At 36.3% G+C, this 19960-nt stretch overlaps 1 protein-coding gene across 1 annotated transcript; it reads right to left on the reverse strand.

Moving 5' to 3' along the window:
- Positions 1-318: 318 nt before the first annotated feature.
- LOC147859916 (NAD(P)-binding Rossmann-fold superfamily protein) lies at positions 319-16056 on the reverse strand. The gene is made up of 12 exons (XM_087324255.1): positions 15862-16056; positions 13964-14019; positions 13686-13794; positions 13172-13319; positions 12864-13076; positions 11395-11529; positions 11148-11282; positions 10472-10687; positions 10273-10397; positions 9025-9082; positions 1697-1820; positions 319-1470 (listed from the first exon to the last, which is right to left on the reverse strand). Exons 1-11 carry the CDS (start codon positions 15978-15980, stop codon positions 1698-1700), a joined length of 1437 nt encoding a protein of 478 aa, XP_087180381.1. The 5' UTR covers positions 15981-16056; the 3' UTR covers positions 319-1470; position 1697.
- Between the last annotated feature and the right edge of the window lie 3904 nt (positions 16057-19960).

Raw genomic sequence — 19960 nt, forward strand, 5'->3', positions numbered from 1 at the left:
ACTCTTACATAATCAAATCAATATATGTAACGGGGATGTTGACAGTGTAAATTGTAACACCAAATTTCCCATTTCCACATGGGCACATTCAGGGAATCAGTTTCATCCTTCTAATTACCCTTCCTTCTTGAACTATGAAATATTCATCATTAAAGCAATGAAAATGAATGATTTGCAAGCCAAACAAGGCACAATAAGTAAAATATAGAACATTCATCATTAAAGCAATGAAAAGGAATAATATACAAACCAAACAAGGCAAAGGAATTTTTATGAATTTCATGAATGTTCAATCTCCTGTCTTCCAGCATCTCATGTGAAGTAGCTCTCCAAAAAAAGATAACTACGCAATAGTTAACATCTAATAATGTAGTGAGGTTTGCTTTTGTAAACTCTAATTGCCGCTTTGCTTTTGTTGATAACATTCCATCATCCACCACTGATAAATTCATAACTTCAAAGTCACCAAATGGCTGGCAATTAGAGCACCCAATGTATGGAAGTGAACCCACACAAAATATAAACTAATTCTTGTTCATGTACATTGCAGATTTTAGCAAGTTTATTCCCTCATTACCTTTCACATTGTATAAGTGGAAATTGAAGAAAACGCACAACAAATGTACCGTAGAAAGTAGAGAATGCGAGAGAGATCACGTTAGCATCATTGGTGTGATCACTACTTTCTTTTATATCACCATCTCTATACATTACCTTACACATTTTTATAAGGGAAATTGAAGAAAGCACAAAACAAATGTACTGTAGAAAGTAGAAAATGCGAGAGAGATCATGTTAGCATCATATCACCACTTCCCTTCATATCACCATCTCTACAGATTCTCCCTACCTATTCTTCCTAATGACTCATCCCTTTCTTCTTCTTAAATACCTGTTTCTCTTTACTCTTCAATTTTGCGGTTCCCAGCTGTTGTCTCTCCCACTTAGCTTCTATTCTTTCCCTAGTTTTAATCAATAACATTTGGCCCTGTTCACTCGTTTCAGCCCCAGCATGTTTGGAGTACCGTGGTGCCAATATTGTTTAACATCTACCTTCTCTGTACTTACTGTGTCCAAGGAAAAAGTAGCTAGAACACTACTAAATAAGATGAGCTAATGCAAGAGGGTCTTATACTTTCCCATTAAGCAGTACTTCACTCACCATTATGGAATGGTTAGATTTAAATGATGTTGAACATGTGTTAGCAGGTAATCACCAGCTATGCACACATAATATTATTCTTTGATGTGGCCTAATGTTATATCTAAACTCTTGGGTCCTGAGTGCCTCATGGGTACAAAACTGGAGTACGGTTGGTGAATGTTGTTACAAAACCTGTTTTGAGGAAGAAAGACACTCATTTGGCAGTTAGGTTTGAGTGTTTCCAACAATATACAGAAATGACGCAGCAGTCCAGAGTCTGAGCTCCAACAAAAACTGCATCTTCCAAACAAGCAATTTTCAAGACCCTGCATTGACTTAAAATATGAGCAAATTTTGCATTATGATTTCAACATCAGTTATTAATCCTCATGCATTCTTATTGTTTATCAGAGATCATCCTCCTGAAACAAGAAGAGCATTGTTGCATATCAAAGAATAGTACCTTATCAACACTAACTGGGAAATTATTATTCTACTTCTAACAACTGGAAAAGCAGGAAAAAGGTTATATTTAATAATTTGAATCCATACCTCAAACCATATAACCATACTTGAAATGTTGTTCTGCTTTATGCAGAACACAACAGACCATATGGTAAAATTCAGGTTCAGCCTGTTTAACTTCCTCGATAGTCCTAGACTCATGTTGCTCTGCCTGCAAAGCCCCATATTATAGTTTTACAGTGCTATACCACAACTACTATCAAGGTTATTAAAATATTTGTATTCACAAAAAGCCTGGTTGAATTATTGCGCAAACAGTTCATGTTCGAGTCTATCATGAAGGCAGAGATCGTTGTGAAAGTACTTCCTTGTACGACTGGTAAAGGATATATTATCATTACTACATCTCTCTCCTGATTAGCTGGTACTGACTATAGATCCCAAAATTGTAATTTGGGCCTCCTCATATAACCACCATTTTCAATGTGTAAGGATCTTCATGCATCACAATCTGTGGTATTCTCCAATTCTCATGTATGTGTGGAGCTGTTTGAAACTTTCATGTCATCACAGAGAAGGTGGTAATGTCAGAGGAATGCAGTATACTCAGGAGTTTATTGATGATACGTCCTCAATATTATCAGTATTATATTGACAAGACTGCATCGTGATGACATCTCTGTGGGTGTCTGCTATATCATGTACTATCCACCTTCACGTTGGCTGTGATCAGGGATCCTAGGGACTTTGAAATTATCTGCATCATCTGTGTCCCCTAGGTCATGGATGTCTCACTGTCTATCCTATGTCCTAGCATTAGAATTCTAAATTAGGAGGATTTCACCCAGCTGAGAATATTGAATGATGCTCATGTAATTTTAATGACCTGTTTGCATTTGTGTCCCTGTAAAATGTAGTTTGGATATGACCTACTTGGGTATTGACCTGATCAATCCAACAAGCTCACTAAAAGAAAAGAAGGCATAGTTTTTTCTCATAAATAATGCCTTTCATTGCAAAAGAAAACACCACCATGACTAACTTACAAGAAACTTTAGAGCTCTAGGAATCTAAATAGTATGAACTCAACCCCATCCTACACATAAATTCAGATGACAATATAGTCACTTTGCACAATTGTCTCTCTTCATGGTTTAGATTTCATTACTTCTCTAACATTGTCGATTGTCACAAACGCAGTCCTTTTACTTTGCTATATATTTCTTCAGCCTGACTTGTGACTAAAAAATAAAGGCATTCTACTTATTCCAGTTGAAGCATAGCCCCCAATGCCTCGAGAACTCAACAATAATTTGTTAATGGGGCATCATTATTCCCCACATGTGCAAAACCCCCATTGAATGAAGCTATGCTTACGCCAGTCATAGACATCCACACTAAATTGGTACACCTCCAAACCATTCTAACCATCAAGAATGAAACAAACCGATGTCTACTATGCTCCTATTCCATTGAACAAAAGAAGCACATTCCATTAGCATTCTTTCTTTTGTTTGATGCATCCCTAAAGCTCCAGCATGACCCTGCAAAGGAATACCTTAGCCATAGCATCAATGGAAAACCTGTCGTGGTCACGTGGTACTACCCTAAAGCTCCAACATGACTCGGAACTCCATAACTTTTTAACCCTTTCATGCATCCACTTATGTTTGTCAATAAACTTGTGGCAAACATCATTTGTTGATATCATAGACAATCTCCTATTGCCAACAAATGCCCAATCAAGTTCTTCAAAAACACCATCTAAATCAGGAATTGGGTCATGCAATGATAATAATAATCCTCGCAAATTATCCCAAATAAAGCTATAACCTCTTGGAATACGGAATGTTGATCTTGTTGTTCAAAAGGCCATTAATCTTTTTTGTGAAACCAACATAGCATCCTTCAATGTTACCAAACCCAATAAAGCCATCCAATCAAATTAAAGATTAAGAAGATGTTTACCTTCCCACCCCAACAACCTTGATGTCACCAAAACTTGCATTTGTAAGGAATTGGCACATCCCCTTTCTTGTGAAGTATACCATTCCACAAAATCCAACATACTCTACCAAGATGTCAACAAATGATTAACTATCACAAAAGTTGCACAATTGGCATGCTTTCTAGAATTGATGACCTTCCGCAAATTAGTTTCAACCTTCATGTTTCCAAGCTTAATTCTCATCTTCTCAATACACTATTTCTGCCAAGGGTGTATGTATAACCTCAAACATAAATCAAGTGAAGGCAAACCACGAACTATAATATACTCATATAAATTCAAAATATTATTTGCCCCACCAAGACACTTCAGAATACAAACATGATCCCATGCCAACCATGACATTGCACTTTTCCCTTTCACTTTTACAGCAACATCCGCCATTTTAGGGCTTTCGTCAACCACGATAGCAAAGGATGAGATGCCATAGGAAAAACAAAAGATATGGGTGTGATTAGATGGCGACCCTTGTTTTGGTGGGAGGAGAAATGGGCAATGCCATCTTTTCGCGTACATGAAATACGGACATATTTATGCTTATTAATCAACCACCCTAACACACTCAAAAACACTTTCCACACATCTTTTGCCTTACTAATATTTTCACAATTAGGTGCCAAAAATATTCTATTGTCATTTGCAAGAGCTTGAACAATAATGGCCTCCCTAATGCCAACCTCAATCCAACCAATTCTTGCTCCACTACCATATTATGTAATTAAACAAGAATAGTATATGTCACAATAGCGAATAGTGATGGACTAACGAGGCATCCTTTTCCAATTGATCTTCGAATAGATATAGATTGTGTTACTCCTCTGTTAAACATCACATATGAAACAAAACCCTCCCTTAATGTACATCTTAAGTTAGACATATGATCTCCAAAACCCATTCAAGACATGAACTGTCTTATAAATAACCAATCCACATTACCATGTACATTTAAAATATTATGTAAAATATACTTCATGCCAAGAACCCATATTAAGGATTATGAATGATAGAGAGAAAGAGAGAGATCATAAACTTGAAGTTTTACGTTTAAGTTTTACTACCCAAAAGTGTTTTTGATGTATCTTTTTGCTCCGATATCCCTTTCCTCCGTTCTTGGGTAGGTTTCAAAGCTTTTTAAAGAGCTTTTCAAGAAATCACAAGTTCTATTTGGATCTTGCTACAAAAAAGGTACAACCAAAATCGTTGCTCGGTTGTTTGCAACCCGCAATTGCTTGTTTAACTCATTCAACAAAATTGTTTGCACATGAAAACTCGCATATTTGTCATCATATGGATATTACCGTCACTATGCATGTGGATGCTTCACCAAATTCCTTAAAGGATTCATGCATGGTTGAGTTAGTAACTAGTGCAAGAACTGATGGTAAAGATGATGCATTGGAGGTGATGTTAATAATGTCTCCTAATCATGTTATGCGAAAAGATGCCATCAATAGAAATGACGAACATTTGTTATGCATTACAAATGTTTTGATAGAGGATTTTTTAAGGGACAATGTGAAAGTTGTTGGGGAGTTTGTTGATGATGGAGTTGCAAAAGTAGAAATAGACAATAAGGTTTTATTGGAATCATTTCTAATTTCTATAATAAAGGTTCATAATATTATGTCACGAGGAAAATATCATTCTTTAGAGAGTTACACAATGATTACGTGGGATTTTACAAGATGATTGTGTTCTATTAGGAATAAAGGGTCATCGTGCCTTTTATTAATGTACGGGTGTGAACGCACTCGTAGCACATTTTGACTTATATATACATATATATATATATATATATATATCTAAAAACCAAAAAAAGTGGTACACTCTTTGCACCCAAGACAACCTGCATCTCTCTCTCCTTTTGTCTCTCACTCAAACTCTCTGGTTGACCTAAACCCTAATCCTCGTGTTGCCCTTCAAACTAGTATCAGAGCAGAGCAAGTTAAAGCAGGTCACATTTTTTTTTTGTAGAACAGGTCTTTTTTTTCTGTAGAATAGATCATGTTTTTTTCTGCAGATTCGATCCTTTTTTCTATAGATTAGGTCATGTTTTTTGCAGAGCAAGTTTTTTTTTCTACAGAGTAGGTCACATTTTTTACCGTGTACATCAAAAACATCAGTACACTTTGACAATGTGGATCAAATTTGTTTTTGCTCGTGGGTGTTATACAATGCATGTACAACAAATATTGCCTCTAAAATTTTATCCGTAAATCTAAAAAAAAAAATTCAGTGTGGTTATATATCGTTGGTTGGTACTTATTTGTACCTCAATTCACTTGTGTGAGAGTTTAGGCTTTGGTTTTCTTTTTGCTTAAGTTTTGGTTCTCCTTTTGGGCTAAGAAATCATGACTAGCAGCAGTGATAATAACCATCTTATGCACATCAAGAAGCTTGAGGGTGCACATAATTTTGCTGTATGGAAAAAGCAATGTTACAATATCTTGTTGCAGAAGAAGCATGCAAAGCCTATTAAAGTCAAAAGGGTAAAGCCTACAGATATAGACCAAGATGATTGGCAAGAGTAGAACGAGCTTGCATAAAAAATTAACAACTCAATAGTCGAGCGTACAAGCTCGTTCAACTCTTGTCAATCATCTTGGTCTATATCTGTAGGCTTTACCCCTTTGACTTTAATAGGCTTTGCATGCTTCTTCTGCAACAAGATATTGTAACATTGCTTTTTCCATACAGCAAAATTATGTGCACCCTCAAGCTTCTTGATGTGCATAAGATGGTTATTATCACTGCTGCTAGTCATGATTTCTTAGCCCAAAAGGATGACCAAAACTTAAGCAAAAAGAAAATCAAAGCCTAAACTCTCACACAAGTGAACTGAGGTACAAATAAATACCAACCAACGATATATAGCCACACTGAAAACAAATTTTTTTAGATCTACGGATAAAATTTTAGAGGCAATATTTGTTGTACATGCATTGTACAACACCCACGAGCAAAAACAAATTTAATCCACAATCAAAGCGTACAAGATGTTTTTGATGTACACAGTAAAAAATGTGACTTGCTCTGCAGAAAAAAAAAACTTGCTTTGCAAAAAACGTGATCTGCTCTACAAAAAAAATGACCTACTTTGCAGGAAAAAAACGTGATCTGCTTTACAAAAAAAAAAGACATTTTGCGAAAAAAACACATTGACCTGCTCTAACCTACTTGCTCTGATACCAGTTTGAAGGGCAACACGAGGATTAAGGTTTAGGTCAACCAGAGAGCGAGAGAGAGTCTGAGTGAGAGACAAAAAGAGAGAGAGATGCAGGTTGTCTTGGGTACAAAGAGTGTACCACTTTTTTTGGTTTTTAGATATATATATATATGTATATATAAGTCACAATGTGTTACGAGTGCATTCACACCCATGTAGTAATAAAAGGCATGATGGCCCTTTATTCCCAACAAAATTGCATGTTTTTTATAAAATAAGAGTAGTTTATATTGTTCCTTGGAGGCCAATTGTGAGTGTTAGGATATATTGAAGCAAGATTGCCCTGTATGGGTTGAGGTAAAGTGCAAATATTTAATGGCAGTTTGTATGAACAATCATGAAGCACTTTCAATGAAATCAAAATATCCAAGATTTTTTATAAAAACTATTCTTTATGCATTATATACGATAATCTAAGAGGATAGTCAATAGAGAGTTCACGAAGGTGGACTAATTATTTCATTGAAAGCACTTGGAGACATTATATTTACCTTCTCAACAAATAAACTATGTTCAACATTCTTATTAACTTTCTTAATCGTTCCAGAACCTATCAATCGTTGCCCTTTCTCTTCTATAGTCTTCCCATACTTGTCATTCACAATTTGTTGTTCCTTTATTTCCTCTAAGATTGTTAAATCCAAAATCTGATCACAGTTTGTGGACTCTTCATTTACTACTTTCACTACATCATTCCTTTTTTGAGTCTATAATGGAAACAATGTCCTACAAATGTACCACAATTTATCCTAGAGCACATAGGAGGCATACAAAGCACTCAACTTGCAAACAGTTTGGTCTCTTAATAGTTGTATTCTTAAGAATACGCATCCAATATCAATTTTGCATGTTAACATCAAAAGGTACCATGATCTTTCCCCGTTTCACGATTGGTTGATATATACTACCACTAAATATTTGCACTATACCTCAACCCATATAGGGCAATCTTGCTTCAATATATCCTAATACTCCACAAGTGGCCTCTTAAGGAATAATATAAACTACTCTTATTTCATAAAAAACATGCAATTTATTGAGAAATATTTCCAAAACAACCTCATAAACCATGAGGACTGGCTTAAACTTCTTGAACACAATTATCTTGTAAAATCTCACGTAATCGTTGTTTAACCCTCTAAAGAATGGTATCTCCCCCATGAAATAACATTATGAACCTTTATCAAAGAAATTAGAAATTGATCTCAATAAATCCTTATTGTCCATTCCTACTTTCGCAACTCCATTATTAACAAACTCCTCGACAACTTTCACATTGTCCCTTAAAAAACCCTCTATCAAAACATTTGTTATGCATCGTAAATATTCCTCATCCCTATCGATGGCATCTTTAAGTCAACCATGCATGCATCCTTAATGGAATTTGGTAAAGCATCCACATGCATAGCAATATTAACATCCATAAGGTCACAAATATGTGAGTTATCACTTACATGCAATTTAGTCAAAGAAGGAGGTGAAGCAAGCAACCAAGGGTTGAAGACAATTGAGTGATGATTTTGCTCATACCAACAAGCACCAAATGTCTCGTACAATGATTCGTTGGAAAGCTCTCCAAATAAGCTTCAAAGTAAGCCCAAGAATGGAGGGAATGGGGATCAAAGCAAAAAGATACTTCAAAAATATTATTGAATACTAAAACTGAAACGCGAAACCTCTTTCTCTCTCTTTTTGTAATTAGCTTACCCTAGTGGTAAGTTCTTACACTTCAACCACTATGTCTTCAGTTTAACCCAATTTTCTCACCTCTCTATTACATCAAACATATCTCTTAATTTATTAGATGCCACTATGGAATTTGGGGTTGAACCCATGACCTCTTGGTCTCCATATATCTAACTTGAGAATGTCACATATGTCGAAAACCTGATTCTTTAGTCTCTTTTATCTTATTTTCTTTTATATTTACCAAGTAATATTTATTTTATTTTGATTTCTTGTTCTCTTGTTTGGTCTTATAGGCCATTTTGGCCTCTTAAAACACATTATTATATCTTTCTTTCTTTCTCACACACATAGTAGGATACTTGAAAATGACATTGATGTCATTGTAAACATAAGAAAAGAAAATGAACAATTAGTACATCAATCTAATTATCTCAAAAACTACCTTTACACCTGTAAAATTTATTATTTAACAAGCATTTTGCATATGCTTACCTCTTCAAAAGTAAAAAGAATAAGATTGCTTGGTGAAGCCACCTTTGATGAATCCCATCTGCAAAAAAAGAGAGAATTAGATAGAAATATTTAGCATAAAATAGCTTAGATCCACTAGCACTAACTTCCAAAGATAACAAGTATATGTATTGACAGTATATCAAGAGGTTATAGACTACGCTATTGTTCACCAAAAACATAAGTAAATGTGCACCAAACGGTTCCACACCATTCATTTCACTAACGTGTAGTACAACTATTCCACGTTAAATGTTTCTCAAATCATCTCATGAAGTTTCGGACAGTGAAATGCCACCTCAATCCAAAAAAGGAACGGTCAAGAAACCTTAACCTTCATGCCTTACAAAACCGATGGTGGCATGGCTGCAAGAATACACGCTTCACGATTTGCATGTTTACTATGGGAAGACTAAAAGGCGAGTAATCAAGAGGGTGTAGTAAGGAATATTGCAGCTTGCAAGGAAAGATCAAGGTACTTATCTCTCCAATACTACTACCAATTGCCTTAGGTTTCCCACTATTTTGAGGGATGCTAGTACAAAATACTCAATATAAAGAATGTCCTACCAAAGCAAAAACTTAACAAGATCGTTACTCATGGAGTGTCATCTAATGCTTGCCATGAAATATGTTTTTCCATCAAGATGTATATGGGCCAGCTTTAAACAACATGTAGAATTGAGTTTACTATGGGATACCTCATGAAGGCTATGACAGTTAAACATACTCAGCAACAGGAGTTTTGCCTGAAGAAGAAACTTTGGAACCAAGGAGAGATCCAATTTTTTGAGTTCATGGTGAAGGCTCAAGAGGTAGTAAGCAAAAAATAAGTCAAAGCCTAAACACAATCCCCACGGACTGATATGTATGCAATAGAAAGACTCAAGCAACATGCAGGTGAAGAGGAAAGAAAGAAATATTGAACAAGATGCAAGGTTGTCATTAAAAACAGTCAAATGGCTAAACTCCAGAAGGAATTCACCCAACATTCATTTAGTATAGGCACTACAGACATAGTAGACAATGATATGCAAAAGCAACAAGTATCTCGGAAAGAATATGTAGATAAATTACATCGATGTGTGAACAATTTCATTGAAGAAAAGAGCAATTTTGAGGCATAACATGTGCAAAAGGACCTAGAGACAACTAAGGGTGCAGACTGCAAGGGTAAGAATGTCACATGGAAATAAAGAAATTGTGTTAATGCCAAAAAAGTATCATAACCTGGTCAATGTCATGTTCTTCACATGACGCCACATTCCTTTTGCAGCCGACCTTGACATCTGATCTCTGGCACTATGGCCATGCCAAAGCTCACGTACAACATAAACAACTTCTTCCAAATCCACCTGAAATTCTTCTCTATGTTAATTAATATATCTCGCAGAGAAGGTGATGTGAACACAAATTCCAGCCACCATACCTCAACACCAGCAACAGAACCAAACCTTATCTCTTCTCTCTCAATTAATCTCTGATGAAGAATTTGATAAAGTTCAGTGTCCAAGTGTAATAGAGGTTCATAGTCCACCGAGAAGTTTGCAATCTTTGTCACAACATAGGATGCCATTACTTGACCAAATATTGCAGGAATAGTGCCCATGACAGGAATTATACGCACACGAAAGCCAGGTATCACCTGTCAGAAATCAAACGAAATAACATTAGACCCAGAAAATGATAGCATTAATAAGGTCTCAATGAAGTATGGCTCAAATAATTTAAGACAAACAGTTTCCAAATTCAACAAACTTTGGGAACTGAATGTCCGTAATCTTTTCACTCCCTACAAAGCAAGAAGCACGAATGTGTACGTTTACCAAGATTCAAACCACTGTTTCATCCAAGGATCAGTAAGCATTAAGCAGTAGTATCACCATCCATGCAGTGACAAAGTTCAAAACTTTAGGACATCTTATTTTTCAGCTTATTACCTTGGTTAATCAAAGACTACAGTGGCTAACAGATTCCATTACTATACCCTAAACTGTTCAAAGAAAGAAGGGAAGTACATCTATGTGTAAAAGAGCATCTGAGAGACAATAAAGAATATCGCCCATTCTCAGCTGATAATCATGAATAGAGCACTATTTCCCTACTTGGTAATCAGAAGGATCTACATCCTCCCCATTAGGTGCTCTGAAAGGAAGCAATTTCACTTTTGGTTTTTCTGTTGAAAACACGACAGGTACTCCTGACTCTATTCCGTACTGTCTCCTGAGTCGATGTCTCACCTAAATGACAATGTCCAGTCAAATTAGAAAATTGTTTTAATAAGTTAGCACTCAAGTCATTTTTATGGCCAATCTTTACTTGCAATAAAATAGCAAAATTTTCAGTACTCACTGAGCGAGAAAGAGGATCATTTGAAGATTCACTCAGATCCGCTATACGAATACGCGTAGGATCTGCCCTTGCACCAGCTCCTGTTGCTGATAATATCTTCAGACCTCTTCTTACAGCTGCTGCAAGTAGTGACACCTATCATGCAAAGAACATAATATCATCAAACCGTACAGAAACCAAAAAAGATTAACATCCAATGGCCTGCATAGGCCAAATCAATATCTTCGTTTTTCTTGAAAAATGGAAACCACATTAAGCTCCTAATTAGAGCAAAAACGTGACCTGTGATATATACATATAAAGATGTCAAACTAGCAGACCGCATGGCCTTGAAATGTTTCCAAGTTAGGAGCTGGTATCCAACTCTACAACAAGTTGGAGATGGAGGCAAATAGAACATTGATCTAGCACAGTAGAAAACACATAAAACATATTTGTATGCCTTGGTATTCTTTCTAATTTTAATCCATAGAGATGTTGAAGGGAAACGCAAGGGAAACTTAAAGCTAAAAGCATAAAAAGGCCTATCCTATCTTCTCACTGCATGACAAATGGAACCAATTAGGTTCTTGACTTTAAGGATATCTTATAGCCTAAGCCCTGAACGCTGCAAAGAATCTGCAAAAGAACTACACACTAAAGATAAAATGGATGGCAGTTGTGTTGTCAGCTGAGTTGAAAGTCAATAACAGGGATAAGACTGCTGAAAAGAAATGTTTAAGGCTTAGAAAAGATGCAGAGGTTTGCGATGGTCAAATATGAAGGCAACAGAGAACCCATTTTACTTTAAGAAACCCAACTAAAAATTCCTTCATTTTTCTACGAACAAGTCATGTCAAACCAGTGTTTCCACAATCTAGGAATAGGTGGGAAATGATGCATTATTTTCAAGCTATGTGGAAACACCATTTCCCTGGATATGATATTGTAGATGCACTCGTATAAGAAAAGAGAGGGGCTTTTATCTACATAAATCAAACAGTATTAGTGCCATTATTTGACCAACCTAATACTTATTGGGTTATCCAAGAATTAAACACATCACCAGGAGTTAATTTAATGGTGCACCTTAGACATTGGGTCCTGGTGATGTGGTTGGTTCATGGGTAATCTAGTAAGTATTGGGAAAGTTTGTGGTACTTATTAGGCACTGCGTTGCTATTGGGGGAGCCTTCTCTCCATGATACACAATGCCTACTACATACAGGCCATGCTAGCCCTTTGTGTCATTTAAGCTTATAAGTTGTGCTAATTCCACATCATATGTAGATTTAATCTTACATATAGACCTGTAGCAGACAACCAATGCAAGTTCAACAGTATACCCATCTTCTCTTTCTTTACTTCGGGCACCTCAGATTCAAAGGTGCAGTTGCAGGAAGATTCATAATAAAGCCTGTCTCAAAATTTGCAATAACTGGATTCACTTGTGATTAGTAAAAGGGGGCTAACTGGATATTGTAATGTACCTTTGTATCTATGTTATCAATGCAATCAAGAACAAAGTTTGGTTCACCCTCTAAGATATCCTCCTCACTTGAGCTCTCATACATTTGTACACAAGCATCCACTTGACATTCTGGAAAAATTCTCTGTATATGATCACGCAAGCAAATGGCTTTTGGCAAGCCTACATCAGCTCGTGTGGCAACTGCATGTCGATTCAATGATGATAAAGAAACCTACATAAATAAGATAACCAAATTCAACAGAAATTTGGTATTGACTAGTTCAATATAGGAGCAGAGAACATTTTATGGAGAGTTTCATTGTCAACCTGATCAAAGTCCACAAGTCTTAGTTTGCCTATGCCTGATCGAGCCAACATCACAGCTGCATGGCTGCCTACACCACCAAGCCCCACAACTACCACAAATGCATTATGAACCTGCATTTGAGAATCAGCACCAAAGAACTGGATATTCCTGTAGCACCAGAAATTATTAAGTAGTCTTTTGTAGGTTTCCAGATAAACAGTTTGAGAGAAATAAATAACAAGCTGTTTGTCCTAAATCCAACACATAAAGATAGGCAATGCATATTGTTTCTAAATCATTTGCATGAAGAAATATTCATAATTCCAGTTCAAGAAAGAGGCTTCCAGCCAAATTGTTGCTGTATGAGAGGGAACTTCTATAAAAAGATAAAAGTCCATTAAAATGATAAAAGTAAGCTTTGCATGATAATATGTTATTGTTCAGCATTATGAAAGTTAGAGAAAAGAATCAGAATTTAAATATAGCAATCCTACAATTATGGAAATAGATACAACAATAAAGCACAAAAAGCACCTTGTGAATTGTTCATTGATAATCTCGTCCTGGCGAAAATCACACGTCGTAATAGACCCATTATTATGTCCTATTGTAATGCTCGCCTCTAGATGATTGCTAGCATTATCTGCATGGAAAAGCATAAAACCCTATGTTCTAATCAATTCATTCATAAATCTACCATAACAATAGAACCATTGTCTTAACTTGCTGCAGAATCTACCGATTATAAATGCAACAGTATCATAGGAATGAAGTTCAAATCTGAAATTGAAACATTTCTTAAATAGTCATACCAGGATGCATCTGGTCATATAGATAGGAGCTCTGTTTTTTATCTTCTACTTTTTTCCTGCAGATAATATGCTTTTCAGATAGCAGGCAAAACAAATTTTTCAAATATTCTTGAGGATAGAAATATATATAGGAATAAAGTGTAGAAAATCTAGCACCATATATACAAACAAAAAGTAAGATCAAGTTCTTGAGCCAAAAAAGGAAGAATTTAAATCAATCAATGGATAGATAACTTAAGCATCATCATGTGCATATGCAGTATAGGCATCTAGAATCAAGGATTTGGTGATATTAACACCCTTCACATATATGCTAAGGATTTTTCCTAAACTAATTAGGCTCTTTGCAAGCAAGATCTTCCAATGGAAATTGAGTTTATGACTGCAAACCATCCAGTAGTTCATAACCTACAAGATCAGAGATGGTAACACTAGTTCTCTTCCAAATTTCTATCTTATAGTAACGTATTTGGATCTCTCAGATTTACATTTGCAATGAGATTTCACTTTAATAAAAGAAATGGGAATGCAGGAGAAAAAGAAAACTGCCATATAATGAAATTCCATCTTATTCTACACTCTGGCCGATGTGATGTTGGTGTATAACTATAATTATATAATTGTAAGTATGTTTCAGCCCAGCAGGTATATGTAACCTATACTTTCAAGGTGCTGTTCCACCAGTGAAACCTACCCTTTCCAGCTTGCTAGTTTATTTCTCCATGAGTTGAACACTGAAATACAATAAGATCCCAGCTTATTCTGCCCTATGGCAAATGTGATTTTGGTGTACAATCATAATTATATAGTTCTACGTAGGTTTCAGCCCAAAAGGTAACTAGGAGGTAGGATTTTATCATCCTAGCTATGTAGATATATAAGCTTTCACTCATGAAATTGGAATGTTAACTGAAATTATGATTTCCCCAGGAGCTTCTTTTCCTGACTTTGTCCGAATTGGCTCTATCCAAAGCACCTTTCAACAAAATATTACCATTGAATGGGCAAGCTCATTATGGACTAACATATCGCCATATCCCAAAATATTGCCACCATCGTTTGTCACAAATTTCCCAAATCACCTCCCTAAAGTTTAGAGAATGGTAGCTACTTCTCATGTTTTAACAATGGGAAAATTCGTCTGATTTTTACTGCAATACGAAATCCTCAATTTGGTTCTGCATGGTTGCAAAAAATGTGTCATTCCTATTTTCCTATTGCCTCTTTTTATTTTTGTATCTATGCAATGTTCATACATTACATGTAATCCCTTGTTAATCTATAATTGAACAAATAACACCATAAGATGATTTACCTTAGATATCCCCGATGATTTTGACCTTATTCTAAACTACTTTGGGAACTATGATAACCATCTTTCGGCTAACCTAGCCTCCTCCGTCCCTCGGGACCAACAAGGGGCAGTACAGGAATATTAACCCGTTGTCCATCGACTACGCCTTTCGGCCTGATCTTAGGCCCTGACTCACCCTCCGTGGACGAACCTTGCGGAGGAACCCTTAGGTTTTCGGGGCATTGGATTCTCACCAATTCAGATTAATATACTCCACAACCGCATTTAAAACAAAAAACCAAAACTTGGACAGACCTTTGAATTGTAAAGTTGATGGCAGAACATCTGTAGCTTTTGATAATAAAAAATCCACGAACGAGATTTAAAATTATAAATGAAGGTTTTGCGCTTGTTGGCAAAACTACTTTCCCAAACACTGGCTGGGAGTTTCTGGAAGTATGTATAGTGTGAAAATGCACAGGTATCTCTCCGTCCAAACAAACAGAATTAACATATATAGGTAGAGAGAGGGACAGACTTGAATTTGGGATGTCTGAAAGGAATTCATTGACAAGAACGTTTGCTTCCGTGATGAGTACAGTACCTCGTTTTCAACTTCACTGAGTAATTGAGCTTGACCAGGGCGATGGTGATGCAAGAGCCGAGGATTGCTCCACCTGAAGCAATGAGAAGGGCCGACCACGCTCCTCTGCTGCAGACCATGCTTCTACAGTCCACGGAGCTTTCCAAATCCGTTCTATAAACCCTCACTCTCCCTCTAAAACAGTAGCTGTGTCATGTAAAAGACCCAAAGACTGAAAAGGAGCTATGATATAATGAATAATCCAATGAATGAAAGGAGGTATGATTTAATAAATAATCCAAATGAATGAAAGGAGTTATGATTTAATTAATAATCCAATGAGTGAAAGGAGCTATGATTTAATGAATAATCCAATGAATGAAAGGAGCTATGGATGGGGTTAAGATACACACTCTCATGCTCATCGCATTATGCTCGACCTTTTGAGTCTTGATCCCTCTGTGTCAGAATCCCTTCGGACGTGATTCGATTGACACAATTTCTACTTGGGGAAGAAACAATTGAATCTGAATGCTCATCGGTGGAAGGGTTTGTGCAACTATGGGAATTGTGTAAGTACAACTAAAGGGATCTCGTGATGTTAATGTTGGAAACCTTCTAGCACAGTGTACAATGATGGTTATACATAATAACATCATAGCTCCGACCATTTTGTTTTTGAGCTTCAAAAGAAGGGGAATAAATGAAACGTTTGAGCATAAATATATGATATGATAGCATGTATGTCATGAAGCTCTAAATGTCATTCGATTGGACAACCATGTTAAGATTGTGGGTTCAAGTCTTGGGCATTTGGTTTCTTTTTTTTTTTCCAAAAAAAAGATACTACATTAGTATTAGAAAACCGCCATAAGGCTAAACATACAAGCTATACCGATCCCCTATATTTTTCTAAAGTCTAACCATTGGCTTGAATAAACACTTTGGTGTTGAGTAGAACCACTCCACCTTACCAAAATACCGTCTATAAAATATACCTATGTCCCAAATGGCATGAAACTCCACCCGCCTAAGCTCCGCTTGATGCGTATTACCTTTTATACCATCCAAAATCCCTCTAAGATTATGTACAATCTCTATCCAAATTCCGGAGATTATTTGAGCAGGTCTTTCAGTCATATTTTGAAATACCTTCAAACATCGAGCCTTCCAAATATACCAAATTGTAATACTGCTTACCAATTGCCATATTTGAGGTTTATCAGTTTGTATTTGTGGATTCGGAGGGATCAAAATTTTTTCCATCATACCATGCCTCACCATAATAGCATCCGCAACCTCCTCATGTTCATATTCCATCGGTTTATCATGTACCGCTGCCCATAATACTGCACCCCATGTGTACACTGCTCTAGGATATATAGGAATTAAAAATTTTATAATTTGTTTCCATATATCCATAGCAAAACCACAACTCCACAAACAATGTTTAGCAGTCTCTATTACACCTGTACAAAAAGGACACATCTTGTCTACATTTCCTTTTCACCACCCATTAACTGGTATAGCATTATGAACCAACAACCATCGAAAACCAACAATTTTCCTACTCATATTTATACCCCATAACCATTTCCAAAATTGTTTAAGATGTTGTGGAGAAAGTTCATTTCGTCTCCAAACAATATTTGCAGTTGGTTCTTTCCATGATCTAGCAGCTAAAACTTTCCTACCAATCCTCACAGAATACTGAAAAAACGGCACATATTTGATGTTATCTTGCATCCTCACCTTCCAATACAGTTCTCCAGGATCCCAAGTTAGTGTAGATATTGATCTCCTTTCCAAAATCCAAATCCTCCACAAACAATTCACCTTTTGAGGATCCGGGTCTAATACCCAATTTGATCCATCATTTGCAATCACCCTCACTTCTTTATGTAAACAAAAACTAAACAAATCATGTTCCATAGATGTACAGATTAACCTACCATCATCCTGTACATCAAAAGTCATGCATTCTTGTTCCCCAATATAGGCTTTCACTCCAATTAAAACATCCAATGGAGTAAATAAACCCATCCACTTGTGTGTAGTATATCCAATTTGCATTTGAACATTAACAAGGGCATTCTGGATCGCAGAATACATTATCTTCCCACCCCTTATATTACTAATTAATAGCATTTGTTGATCTATAGATTTAGACAAAAAAGTTATCCATGCACCTATAGACTGTGCTGGCCCACGATCTAGTTCTGCCCATGCACGTTTAGTACGCTTTCCCAACATTTGTCCTCTTAGGTCAGTCAACCATGAATTCCAAATCAGCGGTTGCCTACAGAATTCAGATTCTGTTTTTGTCAATGTCTTAACTAAATCACGAGAAATATCTTTCCATGCTTTAAGAACACATCGAGCAAATCTATCTTCCCAACTTGTAGCAATAGCCAATTTATTATGTTCCATAAAAGCCCATCTAGCACTAGGCGTCCAATCTCCACCCGTCTTGGGACAAAACCTTTGCAATTCATAAAACAACAATTGTTTCCAAGGTTCCGATCCTGGCAATAATCCTCGAATCACCAATTTTGCCATTAAAGCTTTCGATTGTTGTAATGGATCCACAATCCCTAATCCTCCTTGATCCAATGGCTTAACAATTGTGGACCAAGAGACTTTTGCCCTAGCATGGCTTCCATCATTACCAGACCACAAATAATTTCGAATCAATCTTTGCAATTGTCCCATACATGATCTCGAAAAACTCCAACATGACATAATATACCAGAGACTAGACAACAAAACATGATTAACGACTATCACTCTACCCGCAAATGATAGTTTAGCTTTACTCCAAAACATAAGTTTTTTCCTAATTTTCAATAACAAAGAAGCAACCTGAATTTCTGAAGAAATATTCAACCCTACTTGACATCCCAAATATCTAACTGAAGTGCCCTCGGGAACCCATCTGAAATCTGGATGAGGACTCCATTGTGGAGTTGTGGAATCGGACGACACCCAAAAACCCACTGATTTATTCCAATTAATTGCTGCACCTGCAGCTATACAAAATGTTTGCATTGCTGTGTACATTTTCTGCAGATTATTATTGTGACAATCCAGATACAAACTTGTGTCATCAGCAAATTCTACATCAACCACATTTGTCCCATCAATGGGCATTGCTATTCCTTTTAATCCAACATCTTCAGCAGTCAAAAACAAACTCATTGCTTCAGCAAAAAACAGAAATAGATATGGTGCAAGTGGACAGCCTTGTCTTACACTTCGGGAAATTTGAAACTCGTCACCTTTAACCCCTCCAGCCAAAACAGAACTGCATGCTGAATTATACAAAGAAGACACTCCTATCACCCATTTCTCCGGAAAACCCAATCTTACAAGAGTACCCTGAAGGAATTCCCAATCAACACGATCATATGCTTTTTCAAAGTCAAGTAACAAAATCACTAAATTCTCTTTTTTCTTCCTAGCCAAGGCAATGGCGTCCCAAAAAAAGAACAAATTATCCAGTATACTTCTTTCCTGAATAAAACCTGTTTGGGTGATATGAATCAAATCATGCAAAAAAGGTTGCACTCTCAAAGCCAATGTTTTTGCAAAGACTTTATATATTGTATTTAACAAAGTTATTGGTCTCCATTTTCTAATATCATCTGATATACCTTCACCCTTAGGTATTAAATAAATCAAACCAACTGCCATACTACGAGGCATATACCCAGTGTCAAAAATTCTTTGATAAGCTTTTGTTAAATCTTCCCCAATATATTCCCAATAATTGAGGAAAAAATGTGGAGTAATTCCATCCTCCCCTGGACAAGACATAAGACTTAAAGCTCTAAGTGCATTATGTATTTCCATAATGTCAAAGGGCTTAACTAATGCAACCTTCATTTCATTTGTAACTTTTGGCTTAATTTGATCCCACACCCGTTTCCTACTTATGTGGACAGAATCTGTAGCCACATCAGCAGTCAACAATTTAGCATAATACGTAGTAGCAATTTGTACAATTTCTGACTCATCTACTGTTAAGGATCCATCTTCCCTCCTTAATTGTTTAATTCCTATTGTCGACCATTTCGGTGCAACTTGGGAAAAAAACATCTTGTTTACTTTGTCACCTACT

The sequence above is a fragment of the Azolla caroliniana genome, unplaced genomic scaffold (assembly GCF_043228905.1).
Source record: "Azolla caroliniana isolate FFs.n. ecotype wild unplaced genomic scaffold, voAzoCaro1.0.p SCAF_9, whole genome shotgun sequence".
NCBI classification, from domain to species: Eukaryota; Viridiplantae; Streptophyta; class Polypodiopsida; order Salviniales; family Salviniaceae; genus Azolla; species Azolla caroliniana.